The sequence below is a fragment of the Emys orbicularis genome, chromosome 5 (genome assembly GCF_028017835.1).
Source record: "Emys orbicularis isolate rEmyOrb1 chromosome 5, rEmyOrb1.hap1, whole genome shotgun sequence".
NCBI classification, from domain to species: domain Eukaryota; kingdom Metazoa; phylum Chordata; order Testudines; family Emydidae; genus Emys; species Emys orbicularis.
Genome location: NC_088687.1, coordinates 18,636,054 through 18,663,109, shown reverse-complemented (window position 1 = coordinate 18,663,109; position 27,056 = coordinate 18,636,054). Strand labels below are relative to the sequence as shown.

At 42.8% G+C, this 27,056-nt stretch overlaps 1 protein-coding gene across 1 annotated transcript in view; it reads right to left on the bottom strand.

Moving 5' to 3' along the window:
• Positions 1–26,680, bottom strand: part of STPG2 (sperm tail PG-rich repeat containing 2) — a 404,829-nt gene extending 378,149 nt beyond the window's left edge. Inside the window, exons 1-4 of the mRNA XM_065405786.1 lie at positions 26,575–26,680; positions 23,064–23,173; positions 18,310–18,468; positions 16,294–16,458 (exon numbers count right to left, since the gene is read on the bottom strand). Of these exons, the coding sequence (XP_065261858.1) occupies positions 16,294–16,458; positions 18,310–18,468; positions 23,064–23,173; positions 26,575–26,680 (540 nt within the window). The remainder of the gene's footprint in view (positions 1–16,293; positions 16,459–18,309; positions 18,469–23,063; positions 23,174–26,574) is intronic.
• Between the last annotated feature and the right edge of the window lie 376 nt (positions 26,681–27,056).

Below are 27,056 nucleotides of genomic sequence, written 5' to 3'. Positions count from 1 at the left end.
ATGAAAACCAGCCCCCTTTATTGACTCATTCATTCTCTGTAAGCAACCCACCCTCCCCCTTCCCCCAGCTTTCTTTCAAAGGAAATAAAGTCACTATCGTTTAAAAATCATGTATTCTTTATTAAGTGATTATAAACATAGGGAGAGAACCAAGAAGGTAATCTGGGTGAGGTTTGGGAGGAGGATAGGAGGGAAGTAAAAGGCCACTGAACAAATTCAATATAATGACAGCCTTTTGGTTGGGCTGTCCACTGGGGTGGAGTGGGAGGGTGCACGGAGCCGCCTCCCCTCCCCCCCCCCCGCGTTCTTACACGTCTGGGTGAGGGGGATATGGAACATGGTGAGGGGGGAGGGAGGTTATACAGCGGCTGCAGCGGCACTCTGTCATCCTGCTGCCGTTCCTGAAGCTCCACCAGACGCCGGAGCATGTCCGTTTGCTCACGCAGCAGCCCCAGCATTGCAGCCTGCCACCTCTCATCTCGAGCGTCCCTCAAGACCTCACGTTCACTGGCATCTTTCCTAAATTTAGATACAGTGTCCTTCCACTCATTCAAATGAGCTCTTTCATTGCGGGTGGATTCCATTATTTCTGTGAACATGTCGTCTCGCGTCCTCTTTCTACGCCGCCTTATCTGAGATAGCCTTCGGGACGGAGGAGGGAGGCTTGAAAAATTTGCAGCTGCTGGAGGGAGGGTTGAAAGAAAGGAGAGAAGTTTTTAAACTGATACATTTTACAGAACAATGCTTATACTCTTTCATGGTGAAAAACACTATTCACATTACATAGCACATGTGATTTCAGTACAAGGTCGCATTTTCCATCTTAATATTGAGTGCCTGTGGCTTTGGTGTTAGAGATCACAGACGCAGGTCCAGGCAACAGAATTCAGCTTGCAGGCAGCCATGGTAAGCCATTGTCTTTCAGCTTCTGCGCCCTCCTTTCCCACATACCAAGCAAAGCCTGTTGACTGCTGCGGTTTTCCTGTTAACCTTCAGCAGCAGAAAACAAACTAACCCCCCCACCATCCAATTCTCTGGGATGATCGCTTTATCCCTCCCCCCATCGCGTGGCTGGTAACAGGGAAGATCCCTGCAGAAACCAAACTAACCCCCCCCCGTCCCCCCGTCCCGCCATGAATTCCCTGGGATGATCAATGTACCCCTCCCCTGACCGCGTGGCTGGTAACAGGGAAGATCCCTGCTAGCCAAACGCGAAAAGCTCAGGGCCAATTCCCCCCCCCCCCGTGCTTGGCTAACTGCAGGGAAGGATTTCTTTTCAGCCACAGGCAAACAGCCCAGTAGGAACGGCCACCTCTGTCCCCTTAATTAAGTTCCCGTATTTCAACCAGGTTACCATGAGCGATATCACTCTCCTGAGGATTACACAGCAAGATAAAGAACGGATGTTGCTTGAATGCCAGCAAACATGACCATACGCTGCCAGGCTTTGTCAGGCAATGATACCAGATTACTTGCTGCAAGCATGGCGTGGTCAAGTGTCCTACCATGGAGGACGGAATAAGGCTGCACTGCCCAGAAATCTTGTGGCAAGGCTTTTGGAGTACCTCCAGGAGAGCTTCATGGAGATGTCCCTGGAGGATTTCCGCTCCATCCCCAGACACGTTAACAGACTTTTCCAGTAGCTGTACTGGCCGCGAATGCATCCCAAGTCCTCAGGGCAAATTAATAATTAAAAAACGCTTGCTTTTAAACCATGTTTTATATTTTAAAAGGTAAACTCACCTGAGGTCCCTTCCATGGGGTCATGGTCTTGGCTACTGGCTTGGGAGGCTTGGGAGGGTACTTCAGTCAGGCTGAGACAAAGATCCTGGCTGTTGGGGAGAACGGAGTGCTGGGTGCTCTCTGCAAGCTCGTCCTCCTCCTCCTGTAGCTGATGAGACTATCCCCGACCCGGAATCCACGGTCACAGGTGGGGTAGTGGTGGCGGCCCCCCCTAGAATTGCATGCAGCTCGGCGTAGAAGCGGCATGTCCGTGGCTCTGACCCGGAGCGACCGTTTGCCTCCTTTGTTTTTTGATAGGCTTGTCTGAGCTCCTTGACTTTCACACGGCACTGATCCGAGTCCCTATTGTGGCCTCTCTCCATCATGCCCTTGGAGATTTTTTCAAAAGTTTTGGCATTTCGTCTTTTCGAACTAAGTTCTGCTAGCACTGAATCCTCTCCCCATATAGCGATCAGCTCCAGTACCTCCCGTGCGGTCCATGCTGGTGCTCTTTTTCGATTATCAGCCTGCATGGTTACCTGTGCTGATGAGCTGAGGTATCTGTGGTCACCTGTGCTCTCCACGCTGGGCAAACAGGAAATGAAATTCAAATTTTCCTGGGGCTTTTCCTGTCTACCTGGCCAGTGCATGCGAGTTCAGATTGCTGTCCAGAGCGGTCACAATGGTGCACTCTGGGACAGCTCCCGGAGGCCAATACCATCGAATTGCGGCCACACTAACCCTAATTCGAATTGACAAAATCGATTTTGGCGCTACTCCGCTCGTCGGGGTGGAGAACAGAAATCGATTTTAAGAGCCCTTTATTTCGAAATAAATAGCTCCGCTGTGTGGACGGGTGCAGGGTTAATTCGATTTAACGCTGCTAAATCCGAATTAAAGTCATAGTGTAGACCAGGCCTAACTAATGATAAAATCCCCAAAGGCAAACCTGCATGAGTTGGCAGTTTAATTATGTATGCATTGTGTATTTGGATTAAAAAGACATGCAACATCACCTTCCGAAAGGGGGAGTGTGGAAAAACCATGTATTGAGAAATACAGAAGTAGTTTTAATGACAGACACTCTAAAGTTCATTATCACAGTGATTTGTCCTATGTTATTTTAATGACCTAAAACTTTCTACTCAGCCACTACAGCTTACTTCATAATTATGCAGACCTTTAGTTTTACTTTTATGGCATGATTATCTGACAAAGTGTACAAAGTTATAAACCAATATAAATGTAAATGAATTACTGAATCTCTTGTATTTAAGGTTATTGAACAAACTTCATAAAGAATTAACTTTTCATTTATTACTAAGCTCAATTTTACTGTCACCAATGGCTTTGACAAAGATTAAATCATTTACACATTTTTTTTTAATTGTTGAAATTTTTTTCCTGATGGAGTGTCATACAGTATGCTTTTTTCATTCCACACTGAAATCCAATACTTAAATGTTTAGAAATATGCAAGAATCTTGGAGCCCACAAACATTTGACATCAAGAAAGAGCATTTTTAGTGATTCAAGCAGTTCCACAATGAAAGCAATTTTAAAGGTGATCCAATAACTACCTATTCCTTTTGAAACTCAAAACACTTTTAAAAAATCATTGTCTTACATGCACAGATTAAAACTCTGCATTAAAAATAATATAAATTGACTACTACTTAACTCACAACCCTGTGCATTACTCAGGTAAAATATCCCATCTGTAATGGAATTAAAAAGCCTTTTAGAAATACTGTCATAGACTGAAGAATAAATTGATGCACTCTTAATAACTCTAAATCACCAAGCTCTTTATGCCAAGAAGTGTTGACAATACCAACTTCAAGGTCATTGTCAATTTGGTAAGTCATTAGCAAATAAAATATGGCTTAATTGAAGCAAACTCAGCAAGGAGCTGCATTATTTTAAGTGAACATTGCAGTATAACTTGAAGAAGAATTGCTAATCGCCACTCCCGTTGACAATGAAATAGATGAAGAAGGTGCTTTGTAACTTTTTTCTCTGACTTTCCCGTAATTAAATATGGAAATAGATTCCGTGAAGAATTAAAAGTCCCAGAGTGCATTAATTTCAGGCACTAATGGACTGCCTTCCAGTGTTGAAGCATGCAGGTAGTTCCCAGCATGATTCCAACATTAGCTAATATGTCAGTGTCAGACTCCAGCCATATTCTTAGCTTGAATACCCAACTTTGAAAAGCAGATTTGGGATGATTCCACATGCTGTTTTAAATGGAAGCAAAATGTGTGTTTCATATTCTGAAATATTACCTAAAACTTTATGTATGTGTAGTCATAAAATGGGTTGGATTAAAACTGTGACCTAATTGCCTGAAGATGTGGACAAACTAACTGCATACACATACACACGCATTGGACGTATGGAGCCTTTATAACCAGCTCACTACACTACTTCATGAAATATGTAATTTGTGAAATAAACTATAATTTTGTGTAAATGTATTTTAAATTATATTTAAAGAAATCTAAAAAAAAAAAAAAAAAAAAATCATGCATCCGATTTAGCTATTTTTCTACCCTTTTCCTAACTTGAGCTACTAATCCCACCATCTTCATAATGGGAATAAGCCTTTTGCAGATCCTGTTTCTTTAGCATAGAGTACAGCTCTCAGGTCAGACCTCTCCATTCCGCTGCTCTATTCATCCAGTCTGTCCTCATCACATTGTACTAGCACATTTCCCTCCACCCTGTATTTTACGGGCAAACAGCCCAATTTCCAAAGAGTTCCCTAAGTCCAAGCCTGAGACCCCACCAGTACATCTCTACAGCAGCTACCAACATGTCAACCCTTCACATGGCTCCCTGGAAGAAACACAGAAAACAAACCTGTACTTTTTTTAAACTAACTCTTAAAGCACTGACACACCAGTTTAAACAACTTAAGTATTTGTATTATAAAAATAGCAAATGGTTACTTTCATTAAAGTCTCTGCAGAGCTCCATCAGTATCAAAGGGTCTGGCCCAGTATCACAAGGAGGAGTGACAGATTTTTATTAGTACTGCATATAAGCCACCCCAATCCACCAAAGTACCTAAATATGTTTATCTTAAAGCACGTGAGTAGTAGTCATCAGGGCTACTCACATGCTTATAGTTATACACTTGCTTAAGTGCTTTGCTGGACTGAGGCCTTAGATCAGGTTGAAACTCAGAGTGCTTTGGGAATTCAATTGCTTATCCTAGGGTAACCAGATGTCCTGATTTTATAGGGACAGTCCCAATTTTTGGGTCTTTTTCTTATATAGGCTCTTATTACCCCCCACCCCCATCCCAATTTTTCACATTTGCTGTCTGGTCACCCTAGCTTATCCAAAATAGTACCCATGGGGAAAGACTAGGCCAACCCAGGGGAGTGACATGAGAACAGTAGCAGATGAAGGAAAGAAGGATCAGAAGGGAAGGTCTAGACTAAAGTAGTGCACACATTAATATAATGAAAAAGCTATACAGCTCTCCCACACCATCTCTCTATAAGCAAAGAAACTCAGTAATCTAGGAAAAATAGACTACCACAGGCACTCCATATACATACTGAAAGAAAAGAATACCTGAAAAATATTTTAAATATATTGTCAACTTTGTTTGGGCTTTTTATCATTTTATTTCTTTTCGAATATTGTTTTATATTGTTTTGTTAACTAAGCCTCTTATTGGATGAAGGGAAACAATAAGTAAAAAATATAATTTAAACAGATACAACTTTTGTAAATATATAGGTGTTCTTAAAAAATCCAATTTTCAGAAAAGTTATTATAAAAAAAGGAACTCATTTATTACTACAGTAAAACTCTCCAGTTCTGAAATGCTGGTGTATGCCTGCCATGTATATTCACTGATGAAAACATAGACTGGGATTGTTATTACTTATGTAGTCCCACAAGCAATATTTTCAAAATCAAGATATTAACAAATCCTACAGAAACTACTTATTGTGGTTAGAAAGATTATCTGTAATATATAACAAACTGTATCTATATTGAAATAAAAGTTACAAATCACAGCCTCATAGTACCTCTACGTAAGAGAGCCCTCAAGACAAATGAGCAGTTGCCCAGTTCGACCCTTTGAGCCCAGTCAGACACAGAAGAATGAAAATACTTAAACATGATTACTTCTATCCCGAACAAGGCTGTAAGCCAAGTCAGTGGAAGTTTTATCATTGCCTTCAGCACAGCCAGGCTCTCACCCCTGGTCTTTGCCCATTCCCAAAAACAGTATCCAGATCTTAAAATCAGGCTAAAATAATCGAGGAAATCGGAGGACTAAAAAAATAAATAAATAAATAAAAAACCCACACCCACAAGCACAAAAAAAAAAAAAAAATGCAGAGCTGCCTCACTGTTAACTTATAACCTATTCCTAAAGAAAGCAAGTTAGAGACAGGAATAATTGGCAAGATTATCTACACTCAGGTTCTTATTTAGAAAAGCACTTAAGCACCTTGTGTAGCGAGATGTTGATAATCCCCACCAATAAGAGAACGGATATTCTTCTGTATTCCCTTGCAAGGTAAGTTGTTGGTTTTTTTCCCTTCTTCAACCAATGAAGGATACAGACCTGGTTTGTAGACTGAAATCTAAAGTTCTGACAGAACCTCTCAACATTTGTTGTCTACCTCTCATCACAGACCAGTTACCTCAGAAGCAGTCAACTCTCTATGAATACAATCAGACTTGTCCATAAAATAGATAGAAATGTCTCACAGTGCAAAACACTAGATAGTGTCATGGTGAAGACACCCCAAATATATATACAGTATAGAGATCCAGTAGTCGGGACTTTGACGAAACTATGTTGGCGGTGAAGAAAACTTTCTTCAACTCCATCATAAGCACAGTATTATTTTAAAAATTCTTTACAGCACCACTTGGCATTTAGAAAGCAAATTGTACAGAATTCTCTATTGAAAATTTCAGAAACCCTATTGTGTCCATTAATCTCAGTATGGATCAAAATGTTAAAAAAATATTCAGATTTATCAGTTACTAAATGATTGACAGTTTTTTAAAAATCAAAACCATTTTAAGTTTTTGGAAACCAGAATAATTTATTCTTTTACATTTAGAATGTAAAATGTCTAAATAAATATGATTTTTTAAAGTTATACAGAAATGTGAACTTTGAATAAAACCTTGTATAGCAAGCAGGGACGGCTCTATGCTTTTTGCCACCTGAAGCACGGCAGTCAGGCGGCCTTCGGCGGCACGCCTGCAGGTGATCTGCCGGTCCCGCACCTTCAGCGTACCCGCTGCCAAATTGCCGCCGAAGCCGTGGGACTGGTGGACCTCCTGCAGGCATGCCGCCGAAGGCCCACCTGACTGCCGCCCTCATGGCGACCGGCACACCGCCCCCCGCAGCTTGCCGCCCCAGGCACGCGCTTGCTGTGCTCAGGAGCGGCACCAGGGTTTTTGGCACCCTAGGCGGGGGTCCTTCCACGCTCCCGGTCGTTGTCGGCAATTCTGCGGCGGGAGGGTCCTTCCGCACTCCTGGTCTTCGGGGCAGTTCGGCGGCGGATCCCGGAACGAGCGAAGGACCCGCCGCAGAATTGCTGCTGAAGACCCGGAGCGCGGAAGGACCCCCCCGCCGCCGAATTGCCGCCAAGGGCGGCAAAATGCCGCCCCCCCAAATCCTGGCGCCCTAGGCGACCGCCTAGGTCGCCTAAATGGAAGCGCCGGCCCTGGCTGCGCTGGTGCCTGGAGCCGCCCCTGATAGCAAGCTTTTGCCAGAGTGTTCCCCCACCCACTTTTAAACAACCAACATACAGTAAGGTAGAATGCTCCAGTGAAACATCTGAGGTCTGAGAGCCAGGAATTCTTAAGTCTGATCCAAGCTCAAACACTAATTTTACTGTGCAGCTTTGAATGTCATTTAACCTATCTGTAAACTGAAATAAAATTTACCTTTCTCACACAGGTATTTTGTAAGGTTATTTATCTTTGTATAGTGCTTTGAAAATGTGAAGTATTACATGAAGACTCTGCTGTAGTAGCAGCATAATACACCCATAGAAAATGGGATTTCAAATGGAAAAGCTAACAACTTCAACTCCTGTTCAATGTTAAAATATAACACTTGGAAATCATTAGGAATGGAGTCAACTTAATGACTCTGCTGCCCCCTAATGCACTTGCTGGAAAAATAATTTCAGGGAATAAACACTAACTACAAAGAAGTGCTGAATTATTCCCATATTTATTTTTGTTAATTACAAACTAAAAATTACTGTCTCCCATTACTATGAATAAGGTGAAGTTTTGAGTTAAAAAGGGCGATATGTAAAGGACTCAAAACCACAATGCAATTGTAACAAAGAACAATGATTATATGCCATTCAGCTAAAATACAGAACTTTGTATTACATCTTGTTCAAGACAAATGCCACTGACTGGGACACTCACAGGGCACCTTCATCACTACCCAGTGAATTGCACTGCCTGGCTAGTTTAGGTAGTTTCACAGTCACAAACACACACCAGGCTGCTTATCTTTCATCAAGATATGTATTTATTCCTCTCTTACATAATAATATTGTGCAATGCAGGCTTACAACAACAGTAGGCTTCCATGCAGCCCTCACTCCTCTGCACAAGCTCACCCTCTGAGCCTCCTTCTGAGCTACCCCTTGCTTCCTATTTCCTCCCCTTATATTCTCCCCAATTACCTTGTTAGCCCAGTGATTGTCACCCAGGTGCTCACAGTCCCTCAACAGAAAGTGTATAATTGCCCTCAGCTGGGCCTGCAGCCTTCTCCAGTCTGTAGAAATGTCAGTGATTAGGATGCTGCTGATAGCACCCTATCACAGACAACAAACAGAAATGGGCAAAAATTTACACAAGACAAAACAAAGAGGGAAAGCTTCAAGAGACCTCTTACAAAACACAGAATCTAAACAACTTTTGCATCACATGCATTTTGCAGATGAGCTACATTAAATAACTAGTGACATATACATTTGTACTGTTTTTGCAGAAAAATTTGTCAGTGTAACATATTGCCTTGGTTGTTTTTAGTTCAGTTTAATATTCATAAGCTACAAACATGTGATTCCTTAACTCTGAGAGATCCAGACATTTGGTCAAATCCATTCCAGCTGATCACCAAAAACAAAGTCATCCCACCAGAAATCCATAAAGAGAAAATCCTTGTTAACTTACAAATCTTTTAAAGCAGAAATCACTATATAAGCCTGATGTGAGAGAACCAACAAATGACACACCACCCATAGAAAATAAAAAAGAAAGTTAGCATTACATTGCTAAATAACAGCAGATCCTTTCCCTCCCTGAAGGACCAGAATGGTCATTAGTTCCCTGAAGGATCAGGGAAATATCAGTATCTAAGGTGTGACTGCCTTTTGGTTTTGATCAAGAAATTTCCTTCTTGGGGGTGCAGGACATCCAGTTCAGCAATAATAGGTGAGTACTGACTCTGTTCTGACTTTGGAGGAAGGAGCTATCTCCAGGCATTTTTATTCCAGATCTCAGCTTCAAACCTTCCCTCCACATCCATGGCTCCATGCTTTTTTGTCCTTCTAATACCCAAAAAAGTACCTGACCCAATGGACTTTTCCAAAAACTGGGCCTTCTAATTGGCCTAGTTATGGTCTAATAAAAGTATAAGGGAATTTAATCAACAGTCTAGCCCTTTAAGATGAGAGAGCAGCTGTTGCTACCAACAGCATAATGGTAACTTTCTTTTCCTTTCTCTCACTTACCCAGTGGTCAACATTTCAGTGGTCTACTTTCCCATGTTGGCTTTATAGTAGTCTAAAGCTTTGTCTTCACTGCCAAAAAAGTTGTGTTTTTACTGTGCAATAACTAACACAGATTAGCTATCCCACTGCAAAATCCTAGTGAAGACATGGCACTGCCGTTTTTAATCGCAAGGTGAGCTAGGCAAGGTCAATCCTATACTCCCCATCCACGGTCCACTTCTCTTATTAACCTTGTGGTAGAAACTACAGTGCCATGTCTTCACTAGTATTTTACAGCAGGACAGCTAATGCATGTTAGTTATTCCATAGTAAAGAGAATACTTTGTTGGCAGCAAAGACATAGCATCTGCTTTAGGGGCTTTCAGCTATAGAGGGGACTTATCTGTCTGAAAACCCTTGAAGACAGTAACTAATGTTTTGGGTACTCAGTCATTTGGGATCAAACTAAAACAATCAAAGATTGGACTACAAGTCTTCATAGAACACTTAAAAAATAAAGACTTGGTCCCAATGCCCTTTGGAATAAACATTCTTTGCAAGTCAACTGTGATTTGGATGTTTAATTCTCATAAATGTTAATGGAAGTCAAACAACCAAATTCCCAAGAAATCTGTGAAAATTTTAACCCATACTATTTCAATATCCTGATTTATGTTAACATTCTACTGGGGGGAAAAAAGTGGAGTCTCTGATGGGCATTATGATTAAAACAAGTAAGGTGGTGCCCAAAAGTCTAACAGAGATGCCATTTCTGTACTAATGAGTTGTACAGACTTCTTTGCTGGATCCTTTTTTATTTTGGACTTATGTCTTTTTTTTCATTAAAGTTTCCAGATTTTACTAAAGAACATACTAGGGGGGTTGTGTGTTTGTTTGTTTTTTACAGTGATGGTTTACTCTTTAAAAAATAAACGATGGTGCCAAAGCAAATTAAGACCCTGAAAACACAAAACAGCCATAAACGCTCTTGTGTTTCACAGAGTAGGACTGCTCTTCCCTCTCTTCGTTGCATCTTCGCAAGCAGGAGGGCTTTAAACTAGGTTCACCAGGGGTAGGAGACCAAAGCCCTGAGGTAAGTGGGGAAGTGGGATGCTGGGAGGAAGCACGAGCAGGAGAGTGCAAGATGGGAGGACTCCTGCCTCATACTGAGAAAGCAGGACGATCAGCGAGTTATCTTAAGGACCTATACCCAAATGCAAGAAGCCTAGGAAACAAGCAGGGAGAACTGGAAGTCCTGGCACAGTCAAGGAACTATGATGTGATAACTCACATCACTGGAGTACTGTCATGGATGGATATAAACTGTTCAGGAAGGACAGGCAGGGCAGAAAAGGTGGGGGAGTTGCACTGTATGTAAGAGCAGTATGACTGCTCAGAGCTCCGGTGTGAAACTACAGAAAAACCTGAGAGTCTCTGGATTAAATTTAGAAGTGTGAGCAACAAGGATGATGTCGTGGTGGGAGTCTGCTATAGACCACCAGACCAGGGGGATGAGGTGAACAAGGCTTTCTTCAGGCAACTAACAGAAGTTACTAGATCTCAGGCCCTGGTTCTCATGGGAGACTTTAATCACCCTGATATCTGCTGGGAGAGCAATACAGCAGTGCACAGACAATCCAGGACATTTTTGAAAAGTGTAGGGGGCAATTTCCTGGTGCAAGTACTGGAGGAACCAACTAGGGGCAGAGCTCTTCTTGACCTGCTGCTCACAAACATGGAAGAATTAGTAGGGGAAGAAAAAGTGGCCGGGAACCTGGGAGGCAGTGACCATGAGATGGTCGAGTTCAGGATCCTGACACAAGGAAGAAAGGAGAGCAGCAGAATACAGACCCTGGACTTCAGAAAAGCAGACTTTGACTCCTTCGGGGAACTGATGAGCAGGATCCCCTGGGAGAATAACATGAGGGGGAAAGGAGTCCAGGAGAGCTGGCTGTATTTTAAAGAATCCTTATTGAGGTTGCAGGAACAAACCATCCCGATGTGTAGAAAGAATAGTAAATATGGCAGGGGACCAGCTTGGCTTAACAGTGAAATCCTTGCTGATCTTAAACACAAAAAAAGAAGCTTACAAGAAGTGGAAGATTGGACTAGGGAGGAGTATAAAAATATTGCTCAGGCATGCAGGAGTGAAATCAGGAAGGCCAAATCACACTTGGAGTTGCAGCTAGCAAGAGATGTTAAGAGTAACAAGAAGGGTTTCTTCAGGTATGTTAGCAACAAAAAGAAAGTCAAGGAAAGTGTGGGCCCTTTACTGAATGAATGAGGGAGGCAACCTAGTGACAGAGGATGTGGAAAAAGGTAAAGTACTCAATGCTTTTTTTGCCTCTGTCTTCACGAACAAGGTCAGCTCCCAGACTACTGCACTGGGCAGCACAGCATGGGGAGGAGGTGACCAGCCCTCTGTGGAGAAAGAAGTGGTTCGGGACTATTTAGAAAAGCTGGACGAGCCCAAGTCCATGGGGCTGGATGCGCTGCATCCGAGGGTGCTAAAGGAGTTGGCTGATGTGATTGCAGAGCCATTGGCCATTATCTTTGAAAACTCATAGGGATCAGGGGAGGTCCCAGATGACTGGAAAAAGGCTAATGTAGTGCCCATCTTTAAAAAAGGGAAGATGGAGGATCCGGGGAAATACAGGCCAGTCAGTCTCACCTCAGTGCCTGGAGAAATCATGGAGCAGGTTCTCAAGGAATTAATTCTGAAGCACTTAGAGGAGAGGAAAGTGATCAGAAACAGTCAGCATGGATTCACCAAGGGCAAGTCATGCCTGACTAACCTAATTGCCTTCTATGATGAGATAACTGGCTCTGTGGGGAAAGCAGTGGACGTGTTATTCCTTGACTTTAACAAAGCTTTTTAAAAAAGTAAAAAATCAGTCTCAGTCTATCACGGGGACTGGAGTAGAATTGGAGTCCTGACAGAGGATTCTAGGGGAACATCACAGTATTCTTGTCGGCAAGTTAAAGAAGTATGGGCTGGATGAATGGACTATAAGGTGGATAGAAAGCTGGCTAGATCATCAGGCTCAATGGGTAGTGATCAATGGCTCCATGTCTAGTTGGCAGCCGGTATCAACCAAGGGTCGGTCCAGGGGCCGGTTTTGTTCAGTATCTTCATTAATGATCTGGAGGATGGCGTGGACTGCACCCTCAGCACGTTTGCAGATGACACTAAACTGGGAGGAGTGGTAGATATGCTGGAGGGTAGGGATAGGATACAGAGGGACATAGATAAATTAGAGGATTGGGCCAAAAGAAATCTGATGAGGTTCAACAAGGACAAGTGCAGAGTCCTGCACTTAGGACAGAAGAATCCCATGCACTGCTACAGACTAGGGACCGAATGGCTAGGCGGCAGTTCTGCAGAAAAGGACCTAGGGGTTATAGTGGATGAGAAGCTAGATATGAGTCAACAGTGTGCTCTTGTTGCCACGAAGGCTAACGGCATTTTGGGCTGTATAAGTAGGGGCATTGCCAGCAGATCGAGGGACATGATCATTCCCCTCTATTCGACATTGGTGAGGCCTCATCTGGAGTAGTGTGTCCTGTTTTGGGCCCCACACTACAAGAAAGGTGTGGAAAAATTGGATAGAGTCCAGCGGAGGGCAACAAAAATGATTAGGGGGCTGGAGCACATGACTTATGAGGAGAGGCTGAGGGAAGTGGGATTGTTTAGTCTGCAGAAGAGAAGAATGAGGGGGGATTTGATAGCTGCTTTCAACTACCAGAAAGGGGGTTCCAAAGAGGATGGATCTAGACTGTTCTCAGTGGTACCAGATGACAGAACAAGGAGTAATGGTCTCAAGTTGCAGTGGGGGAGGTTTAGGTTGGATATTAGGAAACACTTTTTCACTAGGCGTGTGGTGAAGCACTGGGATGGGTTACCTAGGGAGGTGGTGGAATCTCCTTCCTTACAGGTTTTTAAGGTCAGGCTTGACAAAGCCCTGGCTGTGATGATTTAGTTGGGGAGTGGTCCTGCTTTGAGCAGGGTGTTGGACTAAATGACCTCCTGAGGTCCCTTCCAACCCTGATATTCTATGATTCTATGAAGACAGCCGTGGCTGTGTTTCTCTACAGCCATTTCCCAATCTCCAGCACATAAGTAATTGTAATCAACCAGGGTTCAATTACAAGTGAACAAGACTTCTCTCAGATGTCTCTCCAGACAGAGTTATTCATTATTAAACCACTTTACAAAAGAATTAACCTCAAATTAGAGGCATGTGCACTGCTATCTCTAAACTTCAGGATAAACTTTACACTTTGAGATACAATCATACAAGGGTCTAAGCAGTCTGCCCCAGATAAAGCATCCGAGTTAAGCACATTCATAACTTTAAGTACGTAAGAAGTTTCATTAAAGTCAATGGGACTACTCATATACTTCTAGTAACACATTCACTTAAGTGCTTTGCTGGATTTGGGCCAAATGCTCAGCACATTGCAAGATCAAGCCCTTGCAGAGAAACTACAAAACATAAGTCAAAATCATATTGCTTTAAAATAAGATGATGAAAATGTTACACGAGTATTCCAGGTTCTGAATGGGACTGTGCTCTAATGGTTATAGACCCTTCTGCATCATCTTCCCATCCTGCCCCATCCTGCCTCCATACTTTAGAACAGGGGTAGCCAACCCATATGGCTCTTCAGAAGTTAATATGCGGCTCCTTCTATAGGCACCGACTCCAGGGCTGGAGCTACAGGAGCCAACTTTCAAATGTGCCGGGAGGTGCTCACTGCTCAACCCCTGGCTCTGCCACAGGCCCTGCCCCCACTCCACCCCTTCCCGCCCCTTCCCCTGAGCCTGCCGTACCTTCGTTCCTACCCCGTTCCCCCCCAGATCCTCCTGCATGCCACAAAACAGCTGATCGGGAGGCACGGGGAGGGGGGGAGGCGCTGATTAGTGGGGCCACCGGTGGGTGGGAGGCACTGGGAGCGGGGGGGGGAAGCTAATGGGGGGCTACTGACATATTACTGTGGCTCTTTGGCAATGAACATTGGTAAATTCTGGATCCTTCCCAGGCTCAGGTTTGCCACCCCTGCTTTAGAATGTCCTACTCCAGCCTGTGCCCTTATGTCCCTATCTCCCTCTTCTCCTGTTCCTGTCTTCCCCACCCCAGCTTGCTCTCTCTCTCTCCCACTCTCCCCTCTTCCTCATCTATCTACATTCAAGTGTGGCCACCTCCTCCTTTTCCTCCACACTGCCCTGGCAGTAGCAGGAGATGCATTGAGAGTACAAAACTGCTCTCAGTTGCCCCAGCAGCCCACATCATTCTTTGTGATAACTGGCAAATAATGAGATTATTAATTACTCTATGCACCATGCAAAGCAACGTGACAAAAATACAGAAGACTACAAAACAAACTATGGATAAGAGTTTGACTATTGTTTACTTGCTATTAGTTTTATTTCATCTACCACTCGTTCAGGGAAGAGACTGGAGTGAAGGAGAAGAATGGTAGTATTCTACTCTAGCTCTGGCTGCAATCCCAGAGGAGATGAATATTTTTGCTAAAATTATCAACATCAAAATAGTTTGTCAAAACATCTAACTTGCTTCAGCATAAACAGCCTATTTAGATATATAAGTAGTGTCCTACCAAATTCACAACCATGAAAAACGCATCACAGACCGTGAAATCTGATCTCCCCCCGTGAAATCTGGTCTTTTGTTTGCTTTTACCCTATACTATACAGATTTCATGGGGGGAGACCAGCGTTTCTCAAATTGGGGGTCCTGACCCAAAAGGGAGTTGCATGGAGGGCGGGGGGGGGGGTGCAAGGTTATTTTAGGAGGGTTGTAGTATTGCCACCCTTACTTCTGTGCTCTTGGCTGGGCAGTTGAAGGCAGCGCCCCACCAGCAGCAGCACAGAAGTAAGGGTGGCAATACCATACCATGCCATCCTTACTTCTGCACCATGCTTACTTCTGTGCTGGTGGTGGCTCTGCCTTCAGAGCTGGGCTCTCAGCCAGTAGCCACCACTCTCCAGCTGTCCAGCTCTGAAGGCAGCACCACCACCACCAGCAGTGCAGAAGTAAGGGTAGCAGTACCACAACCCTGCCTACATTTAACTTGCAACCCCACCCACCAACTCCTTTTTGGGTCAAGACCCCTACAATTACAACACCGTGAAATTTCAGATTTAAATAGCTGAAATCATTAAATTTATAATTTTTAAAATCCCATGACCATGAAATTGACCAAAATGGACCATGAAATTGGTAGGGCCTTTTATCTGAGGCAGTTTGTATCCCTTAAAGCTATTTTCAGTCTGTCTGTAGACTCCTTAAGACAACTGCCTCAACTTGGTATTCAGAAAGATATCTTTGCCACCAAAAGAGCTAGAAACTGAATTTATTTAAAAAAGAAATCTTGAATTCTGCAGAAACTGGTGGGACCAGAAGAGGACGGTTTGTCCAGCCCACAAGCACATTTCTTCTTAATTCAGCCCTTGTACTCTTTACAGCATTGCTTGCTAAACTAGTGGCTACTTTCGTGTTCCCTTTCCAGACAGGTGAAACTAGAAGAGGTAGTAGCAACGACCTTTAAAATCTATACTGTTCTCTATTCTTTGTGCCAAATTCAGCAATAGTCAAGTAGGTCCCACTCGACTTCTTTCAATGGAGTTGCACCCATATAAATCAAAAATGAAATTGGCTCTGTAGCCAGCCCAAAATATATAATGGTACCAATACCATTAACTTTCACTCTTAAGAGAAAACATGTCATGACAACATTTTATAGTTAAAGATAAACCTTAAACTATTTTGTAATCCTGTAGCCAGTCTTATGAAATTGTTCTAAAATTACTTACAATTACTGGTTGATAGTATGCTGGGCCCAATGTCACATCTCTTTGAGGTGGGTATTGTTTAATAAGAGTGCCATCCTCAGCTTCTTCATACCCAAATGCTTGGCCTGGAGAAGGGATAGAGGGACCATCCACTTTTCGGTAGACTTTTATACTGCCAGCAGTCCTCTGTAAAAACAATTAGATTGTGCTTTAAATTAGATCACAAACACATTCCATCCATGTTGCATAAACTGAGGGTGAATGCACCCAAAGAAAAAGATACAGCCCTACACTTTATTAAAAAGGTGGTCTAGAATATTAACTTTTCATTTTTATGTTTTGAAGCACATGTACTTTTAATAGATGTCAGTGTACTAGTGAATCATTAAGTAACCACTGAACCTTATAATGTCACATATGTAGAAGGATAACAACAATACAGCACTTTGCGTTCATATAGTCTTATTGGCAGAGTGAAAATTTTACTTTATTTTTCTGTGTAGACTTCCCCAATTTGATATTATCCCTTTTCAGCTAACTTCAAATTTCTGATCTGTTTATTTGTGTAGGTATAAATTCTACTAATAGTTTGGTAAAATAAAATTTACACTGTAATCTTTATGATTACATTAGTACCTTCCTATATAATTGACTGTAATCTCATTTCTTTCAGTGATCTATTGCTGCCAAATGAGCAATAAACTTTTGTCATTTATGACCTAAAGGTAATTCAACTGCCATGCTGATAAATTACAAATAAAAGTCACATGAGGAAAGCTGGGACATAAAGAATGATACAATAAAGCAATGATGCAAAACACATCTAAGGAGTTCTACTCTATTTGAAGTTAACTACAGACGCTCTTAAAAAACTTTCTGGTAACCATAAATTTAACTTATATAAATTAAAATGTTGCTATCCCCTATTTCAGTTAATGTCAGACCTCCAAATCTGTGCTGAACATGGATTTTTGAGTCTGCACACTACTCAAACACAAACCAATGAAATTCTACTGCTCTGCCAGGGAAAGGGCCAGTACAGGTAATCACATGCACGGCAGCCAATGGGGAAGCACCAAGTAACCTTCTGACTGCTCCCTAAGGGTATGTCTAACAACAGTCGGGAGGTGTAACTGCACCACAGGTAGGCATACCTGAGCTAGCTTTGAAGTCTTACCTCCCCACTCCCAGGTTAGCATCAGGACCACCAGGCTATAGATTTTTCTGGGTTGTGTTGCTCTTGATCTCTCCTGTTGAAGCTTTCTACTTCGTATAGACACTTAAGTATTCCTCAGAGAAGGGCCTTGAACTTGGTTCTCTCCCCTGCCAGGTGAGCGCCCTAACCACCAGGCTACATGCTATTTTCCTCAACCTCACCTGTTGACACCATTCCACTTTGCATAAATATGCAGGGCCGCCCGGGGAGGGTGAGGGGGGGGGGTAAGTGGGGCAATTTGCCCCAGGCCCCACAGGGGCCCCCACGAGAATATAGTATTCTATAGTATTGCAACTTTTTCTTATGGAAGGGGCCCCCAAAATTGCTTTGCCCCAGGCCCCCTGAATCCTCTGGGCAGCCCTGTAAATATGTAAATATCTCTTGGACCAAAGAGAACAAGTGAGAATTACTCTATAGTGTGGTGATTGAGGCACTCCTCTGGGAGGTAGGAGAAGTTGATGCACATCCCTCCTCTGAATCAGGCGAAGAGAAGATCGTACTTTTAGTGTATACTGGAAGATTAGTCTTTTAAAAGATTTATTCTTATTTGAAATGGTTTCATAGTAGTTCTATAGGTTATTGCTTGCTTTCATTTATTTTCCCCACATTAATTCAGCTTCCTCCCATCACCCGATCTGTCTTGTGATAATTGTGAGCACCACTGTAGGTATGCAACTGTACCACTTCAGGCTGGTTTTGAAAAGATTAAGTTCAGTAATATGTTTACTAGTGTTTTTATACATTTTATGTTAACATTTGTGATCAATATCAAATTTTGAGAAAAAGAATTAATATTGCATCATCCTTTTTTATTAACATACCAGTTGACTATGTTCTTTAGGCTCTTTCTGCTTCCTGTTATTAATCTCTAACCCCACAGCAGGAGGTTGGTTATAGCTTCCAGGTCCTGGAGTGTCTGTACTGATCTCTTTGAAACGTTTTTCTTTGTTCTGCGGACTCTTACCACCTTTTATATCATTCTAAAAATATGAAAAAATGAATATTCTATGAAATTGTAAAGTAAAATTAATTATAAACTTGACAAGAACTTCACAAAATAAAAAACAGTTGATAGCCAGTCCTTTAAACCAAAGAGCTGACAATGTCTGCACTAATTTATATTAAAATACTCTAGATGCAGATAAATTTTATTTTCTCAGTATTGTTTTACTTGACTTAAAATAGGAAATGCAACTATTTAGATAAAGAGGCTGAAAATGTTTGTTTCACTCTGCATTCTCTAATGAAATGCTATTTTAAAATTTCTTACAGCAATACTCCTCAGTGAATTACAAGTATCCCTGTCATTTCTATTGCAGTAAGATATTAGTTCTTGTTTCTTCTTTTTCTAGTAAAGGAAAAACACTATATCAATTTTATAATCATTTATTTGTTCATATGGCAGTAGCACCTAAGAGAGCCCCAAACATGGACCAGGAGCCCAACATGGTAGGTACTGTATAAACAGAACAAAAAGATGGTCTCTGCCCCAGAGAACTTACAATCTAATGATGTGCCACCAAAAGTTAGAGCACTGGCTCCTTCTATATAAATATCAATAGGTTTAAACAAATTTGAGTTGACTTGTACATACAAAAGCTTCTGCATTTTCAATACACTGGGTCCAGAATCAATAGGTTGTGTTCTTTTTATCAATGATTAAGTAGCAGCAACACCAGTGGTAAATAAGTTCCATTATAAGAATCCAGACGATGACAGCTTTATAACCACCAACTATGTGACCTTTGGTTTCTAATGAGTGGCTGTCACTGTCCGTTGATGGGGGCTGGGGCCTTTGATAGGCCTTCAAGAAAGTGAAGGGGTGTGAGGAGGAAGTCCAAAGGGGAGGGAGGAGCTACTGATGCCCAACACCTTGAGACAGTACTTACAGAATTACAACTCATGCAGCTATTGTAGGGGTTAGGACTGGCTCATAATATGAATATGTTTTGCCTTTTTCTTCAGAACACAGTAGAAGAAACAGAAATGAGGTATTCCTGATGTCTCAATTTAAAGGGAACTAAGACATATTGTGGGAATAGAACCTCAAAAGAGCACCAAATACGTTATTTCAGCATTAGTGCTGCTACTGTATCTGACAATCATTGACAATAACAGCACAACTTATCCATAGCCAATTAGTAAACCAGAAGTTACAGAAATGCATTTTTATAATTACTCTACAAATGCAAATTTTACAGAAATATAAAATGTCAGAAATTGCTTGGTTTACTTCATTTCACTTGTGTTGTTTTACGTCATATCACATTCCATCATGTATGCTGCATTATGTCAGATTTCATAGAATGCAGTATTAGTGTGACATGAACTAAACAAAGTAACATAATATATTATGACGTATCCGGGAAGAAAGAAATAAAATGTCTTTCTAAAACGGGTTTACTTGTGCACTGTTTATAGTATTTCCCCCCACCGCTAACCTGCCATAAAAGAAAATGACTGTCTACAACTTCCACATTGGATGACTGATAATCAACTCTAAGGGCTTGTCTACACTTACCGGGGGTTCGACGCACAGCGATAGATACATCGGCGGTCTAGACCCGCTAAATCGACCGCCAATCGCTCTCCAGTCAACTCCTGTACTCCACCTGAACGAGAAGCGCAAGGGGAGTCGATGGGAGGGCGTCTCCAGTCAACATGGCATAGTGTGGACCCCGTGGGTAAGTAGATCTAAGTACATCGACTTCAGCTATGTTATTCACATAGCTGAAGTTGTGTAACTTAGATCCATCTCCCCCAGTAGTGTAGACAAGGCCTAAGTGCTGCCAAAGCCCTAAGTACCTTTTCTCTACACAGCTAATTTACAATTACTTCGTCTGCAAACAAAGTAAAGATTAGTATATAAAAAATGCTACTTTGAGGGATTATTTAATTTTTCACACTACAAATTAAAACAGAAGCAAGATTCAGCAGGAAGACAAAACGTGAGGAAGAGCACTGAAGAAACCTTCTGATACTTTTAACTATGATTGCTGTTATAGTGTGCTAGTATGAAATGGATTGTATTACTGCCTTTTCCCACTGGAGGGTGCAAACTGTAGTCAGAAAGTCTTAAAGGAGTCTGCAATGGAGAAGATCAAAAAACAAGTATATTACATTACAATGACATATCCATAATAATGAATTTTTCCACTGTAAAATAGCCGCTCACTTTAGAAATTGTTTAATGCTGACACTAACTGCATTGTTTTTACTTATTTCATAATTGTTAACAGATAGCATGAAAGTCATGTTTTCTTTTAATTCCAAAAGTGAACTGTAAAACCCAAGTGTTTAATACCTCATATTAATTAAATTTAAAATATGCATTTACATTGAGATTGTTGACTTGCAGACTTAATTCTAATACACAGTTATAACAACTTCAGCTGTGTGTTATAGGCACTGGCCCACTTTGCAGGTAGTAATGGGCAGTACTGCCCCAGAAAAGCAGAACCCTTCCTCAGCTTCTGGCATACAGAGGAGCAGGATACTCTCCCCACACATCTGGCCAGCTTTGGCTGCAGATACAGGAAGGGCGACCAGGAGCCCCACCATCACTCCATCCACTTCTGAGTGTCTTGAACATGCAGGAGAATGCTAGGAGGAATCAAATCTCTGTACTCAAAAGAGCTCAGGGACTGCAATTGTGGCCAATCACTGTGCATGGATATGGGGGTGAAGGGAGGCTTCTGGTACCCTTTCCACCCTTACAACATCCTCAAAGCAGCCAGATACAATCTATATAATCATTAAAACATTTAATTTCTATAACCTTGCATGTGATTTCAGATAGTTAAATTTAAATCTAATAAATATATCTAACAAGTAAACAATGTTTTCAGATAAATGGAAAATGAAGGAATTAAATAAAATTCCAGCTTCTCTTTAATGCTAATGTTATTATTGAAATCCTAAAAGCACACATACAATAAAGCAGTGGTGCGCAGATGGGGGTTCCCCCTTAGGGCGGGGGTGCAAGAGGTTCTCTGAGGGGGCACCAAGAAACTGGGATCCTGCAGGATCCCATAGGTCCTGCAAGACCCACTGCCATAATAGCGGAAGGGGGATAAAAATAGAGTGGGTATTGCAGGGTGGGACGGGAATGGGATTAAAAAAAAAACAGTCCTCCCACACCACAAACAACATGAATGCCCCGGCCAGCAGCTGCTGCTCTCCAGGTGCCCAGCTCTAAAGGTGGCATAGGTGCCGACTCTGTGTGCGCTCCAGGGCTGGAGCACCCATGGAAAAAAATTACTGGGTGCTCAGCACCCACTGGCAGCCAGCTCCCTCCCACCTCCCGCAGCACCTCCCGTCTGCCAGTGGCCCCACCAATCAACTCCTCCCCCTCCCTCCCAGTGCCTCCCGCCCGCTACGATCAGCGGGGCCTGCAGCCGAGCAGGGGCAGGAAGAGGTGGGGCAGGGGTGAGGGCTTGGGGGAAGGAGTCGGTTGGGGGCAGGGCCTGGGATGGAGCGGGGATTTGCACATCCCGGGGTCCGGAGGAAGCCAGCACCTGTGGAAGGTGGCACTGCCACCAGCAGCGGCACAGAAGTAAGGGTGGCCTTACTTCTGGACTGCTGCTGGTGGCAGCGCTAACTTCAGAGCTGGGCAGCCAGAAAGCGGTGGCTGCTATCCGGGGCATTCATGTTGTTTGCAGTGCAGGAGGACTATTTTTTTAATTCTGCTCCCATCCCACCCTGCAATATCCACTCCCACGTTGTTGAATTTTTATCCCGCTCCCGCTATTATGGCAGAGGGATCCCAGTCCCGCTACAGGATAGAGCCCTGGCAAAAAATCCAAAACAGTTTCAGATTACAAGTAATAGAGGGAGGGGGCAACAAATTCCATGAAGGGTAAGTGGGGCATGACTGGAAAAGTTTGCGCACCACTGTAATAAAGTATACAGAAACCTATCAAGCAAGCTTGAGAAGGTTCCTTTGCTCTCAAATAATTCATCCAGCATTAACCTGAATTTCCTTTATTCTTACTGGAACCATTACTACATAATTTCATTTATCAAAATCAATATAGCATTCATTACTCAAACTTCATGGGTCTTCGCTCTTTTAAAATGATATTATCTGTTAATACATTGAGGCATCAAGAAATCTTGACCTACACCATACACAAAGTACCCACTACTACTGGAAGTGAACTGCATGAAAACAACAGAACGTCTAGTGAGTTGGACAGCTACTTAAAAGCACTCAGAAAAAAACTGAATTTTAACTGTCACCAAGCATCCAGCAACATCATTGTTTGGGGGCATCAAGGACTCTTTTGACAGTTTTCCATTGGGGAAAGAAGTAGAGCAGGTGAGGAGAAGGGGGGGATGCATGAGGAGGCAGAACAAGGAGGAGGAAAGGATTGTATATAAATAAAAGTTCTTGTCCAAATAATCACTTCCCACCATGCTGTCTCTTTCACTCCTGGCCAATTTAATTTTAGGAGGAGGGTGTTTCTTGACTTGTTCAACTGAAATTTGTTATGAACATCACTTGTTATTACTGTTTTGAAAGTCAGGTTGCAAATTTCCTCTCTCTTGTTTAATACAACTTCTATCATTTTACCTGTACTTTGGAAATATCATAGTGTCCTGGTCCTGGAACATCAATCTCAGCATTTGGAATAGTAAATGCAGAGTCTCGAGTTGTCAAAGAAAGAAATGGAGCATAGCCATCTGCAAGTGAGGGGGCATGAAAAGAAAAAAACAGTAAAACATATGCACTTACAAAAGTTTGAGAAAGCAAACAGCCCATATATGCATCAAAATTATTTTTCAGTAATGAAAATATTTGGTTCATCTCATTTTTCTGCTCCATTGAAAAGATGGGACATATATAAAGAATAAAGAGTGTGTGGTTGAAAAACAATAAAGCTATTTTATAAGGCAGAAAGCCATCACTGTAATTATATTTTAGATCTGAAGCAGCTAACAGAGTACCAAAGCCCATTCTCTATAGCTTTTCCAAACCGTACTTCTTCAGGTTCCTGCTTGCACAGAAGAAATTAACAGATTTTAAGCCCAAGAAGGCCCATTGTGATCCTCTAGTCTGAACTCTTGCATAACATAAGCCATAGAATTTCACCAAATGCTTCCTGCACCAATTCCATTGATTTAGTTGACCTAGAAAGACATCCAATTTTGACTGAAAGACTATTAAGCAATGGAGAATCGATCCATGGAAGGCTACTGACCTCCTTCTCACATGTACAGAGAAGTGCAAATTCACTACCCCCTTATTCAAACAACTACACTGGCTGCCCATTCATTTCAGGATCCAGTTCAAAATTCCCTTTTCTGATTTTAAAATGCTCCATGAACTTGCTCCATTCCCTCTCTATATAGATTACACTAGGCTCCTCTCAATCCCTTCACATAATCTGATCACTGTTGGCGAGGGGGCTGCCTCCTTTGCAGCTGCAGCCAATTCTCACAGCCTTCTACATCTCTCTATCTCATTGATCCTCCCTTTCATTTAAAATCTTGAGTAAAAACATGCCTTTTCTCCTTTACCAACCTCTCCTAATTTCTGTCTCCCCCTCTGCTGTTATTTAATTCTAAGCCATGTTAGTTAACTTTATAAAGTAGTTGAGATAGTTTGTATAAAAGAGGTTATAAAAAGTTATTCATAGATTTCCAGTATTTTAAACACACAAATGACCATTATGATCACCTAGTCTGACATCCTGCATGCCGCAAGTATTATGTAGTAAGGTTGGATAGATGTACATAAAATTATAGAAAAGTGTTTAAAATTGAGTTAATTTCCCTGTAAATGAAGTAATGCTTAATTACAATTGTATTTATTTCCAACTGGGATTTACTTTAGTTGTATTTAAATGCAATGTAGTCTCCTACTTCAGGTTCATTAGGGAAGTTTCCAGTGGATTTTTCGTTTTATTTCTGGGATAAGGTAATGTTGACAGCAAGAGGGAAGGTAAAGAAAGAGGAGCAAATAAAAGAAGAAATGTTACATTTGTTTATTTTTAATGTTCCTCACTTCTATTCCTAATACAGGGATCAGCAACCTTTCAGAAGCGGTGTGCCGAGTCTTCATTTATTCACTCGAATTTAAGGTTTCGTGTGCCAGTAATACATTTTAATGTTTTTAGAAGGTCTCTTTCTGTAAGTCTATAATATATAACTAAACTATTGTTGTATGTAAAGTAAGTAAGGTTTTAAAAATGTTTAAGAAGCTTCATTTAAAATTAAATTAAAATGCAGAGCCCCCCCGGACCGGTGGCCAGGACCCGGGCAGTGAGTGCCACTGAAAATCAGCTCACGTGCCACCTTTGGCACGCATGCCATAGGTTGCCTACCCCTGTCCTAATACTTTCCTTAGTAAGATCCACAAAATGGCTTTCAAGGGCTAAGACCAGTTATATGGCTTAAAAGGAATAAACACTGCATTTAATTTACCATTTTACAGATACAATTAAGATAATTAAAATTAGGTAAAATCTTATTGCATCTCAATTTAGGGTTTTTTGGTGTTTTCAGAGGCTGTACCTCTGATGAGTACCACTAGGGGACAACCTAATGAAGTCTGTATTTCTGGCATGGCCTTATAAATTAATCCATGTTTAACTGCTACAAAAGAACACATTAACTTAACCCTATATCCATCTTGACTTTTGACTGCTGATTGGGAAACTGAGTTCTATATACCTGCTTCTAAGATATCACTAATTAGGCTGAAAGAAGAGGGATTCCAAAGTTATTCTCAAGTCATTCCTACTTTAAATAGAGAAAAAAATAACTTGTCAGATATCCCAAATGTTTATATCTTCAGTTGCAGAGCCTTGCTCTTGTTGAAAAGAACATAAATGGAAATTCAAAGCCACCCAAGGAGACCCTATTTCTTTTATTCAGTACAAAGGAAGTAAAAATACTTATAGTAAAATATATTAAAGCCTAGCTACACACTGAACCCTACTGAGAACTCACATTTATGTCAAAGTGGATAGAGAATTAAATAAGGTTTTTCAACAAGAGAATTAGAAAGGTATTTCTGAATACAAAGCCATCATTTTAACAGTGTGGCAGACTGCTGGACTTTGTACCTAGGATCTTGCATTGCAGGATTTCCAAGATTTTTCCTCTCACATGGGCTCTGAAGAAGATGATTGGCCGCATCTCCAACAGAATTCAAAAACACCATATACAAGTATTCTTTTAGGGGAGCGTATAGGACATTGGGGAAAAGTGCCTGGGCCTGATTTTCCTCTCACACAGAAACAAATCAGGAGTAACACCGTTTAAGTCAGTACTGTTACAAGAGTGTAAAACTTGTGTGAGATATGAATCGGGTCCACCATGTTTAAATATATGGAAGGAAGAGATAGTTCAAGTTGAAGAAAGGAATCACATGATCTCCATTTTGAGAACCAACTCAACCAGCTATCCTGATGTAAAATCCTAGCAGAGACATGGCACAGGTAGTTTTTACCTCAATGTAGCTAGTCCAGGTAAATCCTGGGTGGGTGGGGGGGGGAGGAGGGTATATATTGATCTCCATTAGCTATACTGAAGTAAAAACTACATATGCCTTGTCTCCACTACCCCTTTCACAAGGAGATAGCTCTCTTGATGTGCACCCTTCCTTTTGCAGCTTACCCAGGCGGATGTCCACTACACTATGCTCCGACCTTTCTCTGGGTCAAACCTTGCAGTGAACAGGAACAGCTCAGGCCTGGGCTCTCTGCCCAGGCACCTGAACCAGAACTCGGTGAATGTCAGTTTCAGCTGCACTAGTCGGGCTACCCATTAATTGCTCGCTGCCTAGTTCCCGGGGGCGCAACCCAGCCTTGTGACTGGCACCGTCCTACATAACCCTGCCTGAGGTGTTAATCACTTCGAAGCAGCCCCGACGTGGTTTCAGGCGCTGTTTGATTGCCCCGCGAGCCCTAGCAGCAGCAGCAGCAGGCACCGGGTAATGGGTGCGACGGCGGGTCCCTGCACAGGGGGCGGGCTGCGGCCGGCCCAGGGCAGGGTTTGCCTTGAGTGGCTCGGAGGACGCGGGGCGGCCAGGGGCGCAGGAGGAGCCCGGGGGTGAATCTGGGCGCTCCCCCCGTTACCTGCTTTCTGCTGTTTCCCGGGCTGCAGCTGGTAGGAGCCGGGCCCCACATGCGCCTCGGTGCCGCCCGCGGGCCGAGTGAGCGCCCGCGGAGCCCGGTCGTACATGCCGGCTGGCCCCGTACCTCGAGACCCAGCGCTGGCCGGCGGCTGCAGTCACCATGGACACCGCGGGGCCCAACACGCCAAGCCGGCCCGAGGAACCGGCCCCGCCCCTGCCCTCGGGCACCCGCCCCGCAGGGCTCCTCTCTCCACCCCTAGAGCCTCCCCTTCCCCCTGCAATCCGCCCCGCAGCGCTCCCCTCTTCCTGCCCTCAGGTACCCGCCCCGCAGCGCTCTTCTCTCCACCCCTACAGCCTCCCCTTCCCCCTGCAACCTGCCCCGCAGCGCTCCCCTCTTCCTGCCCTCAGGTACCCGCCCCGCAGCGCTCTTCTCTCCACCCCTACAGCCTCCCCTTCCCCCTGCAACCTGCCCCGCAGCGCTCC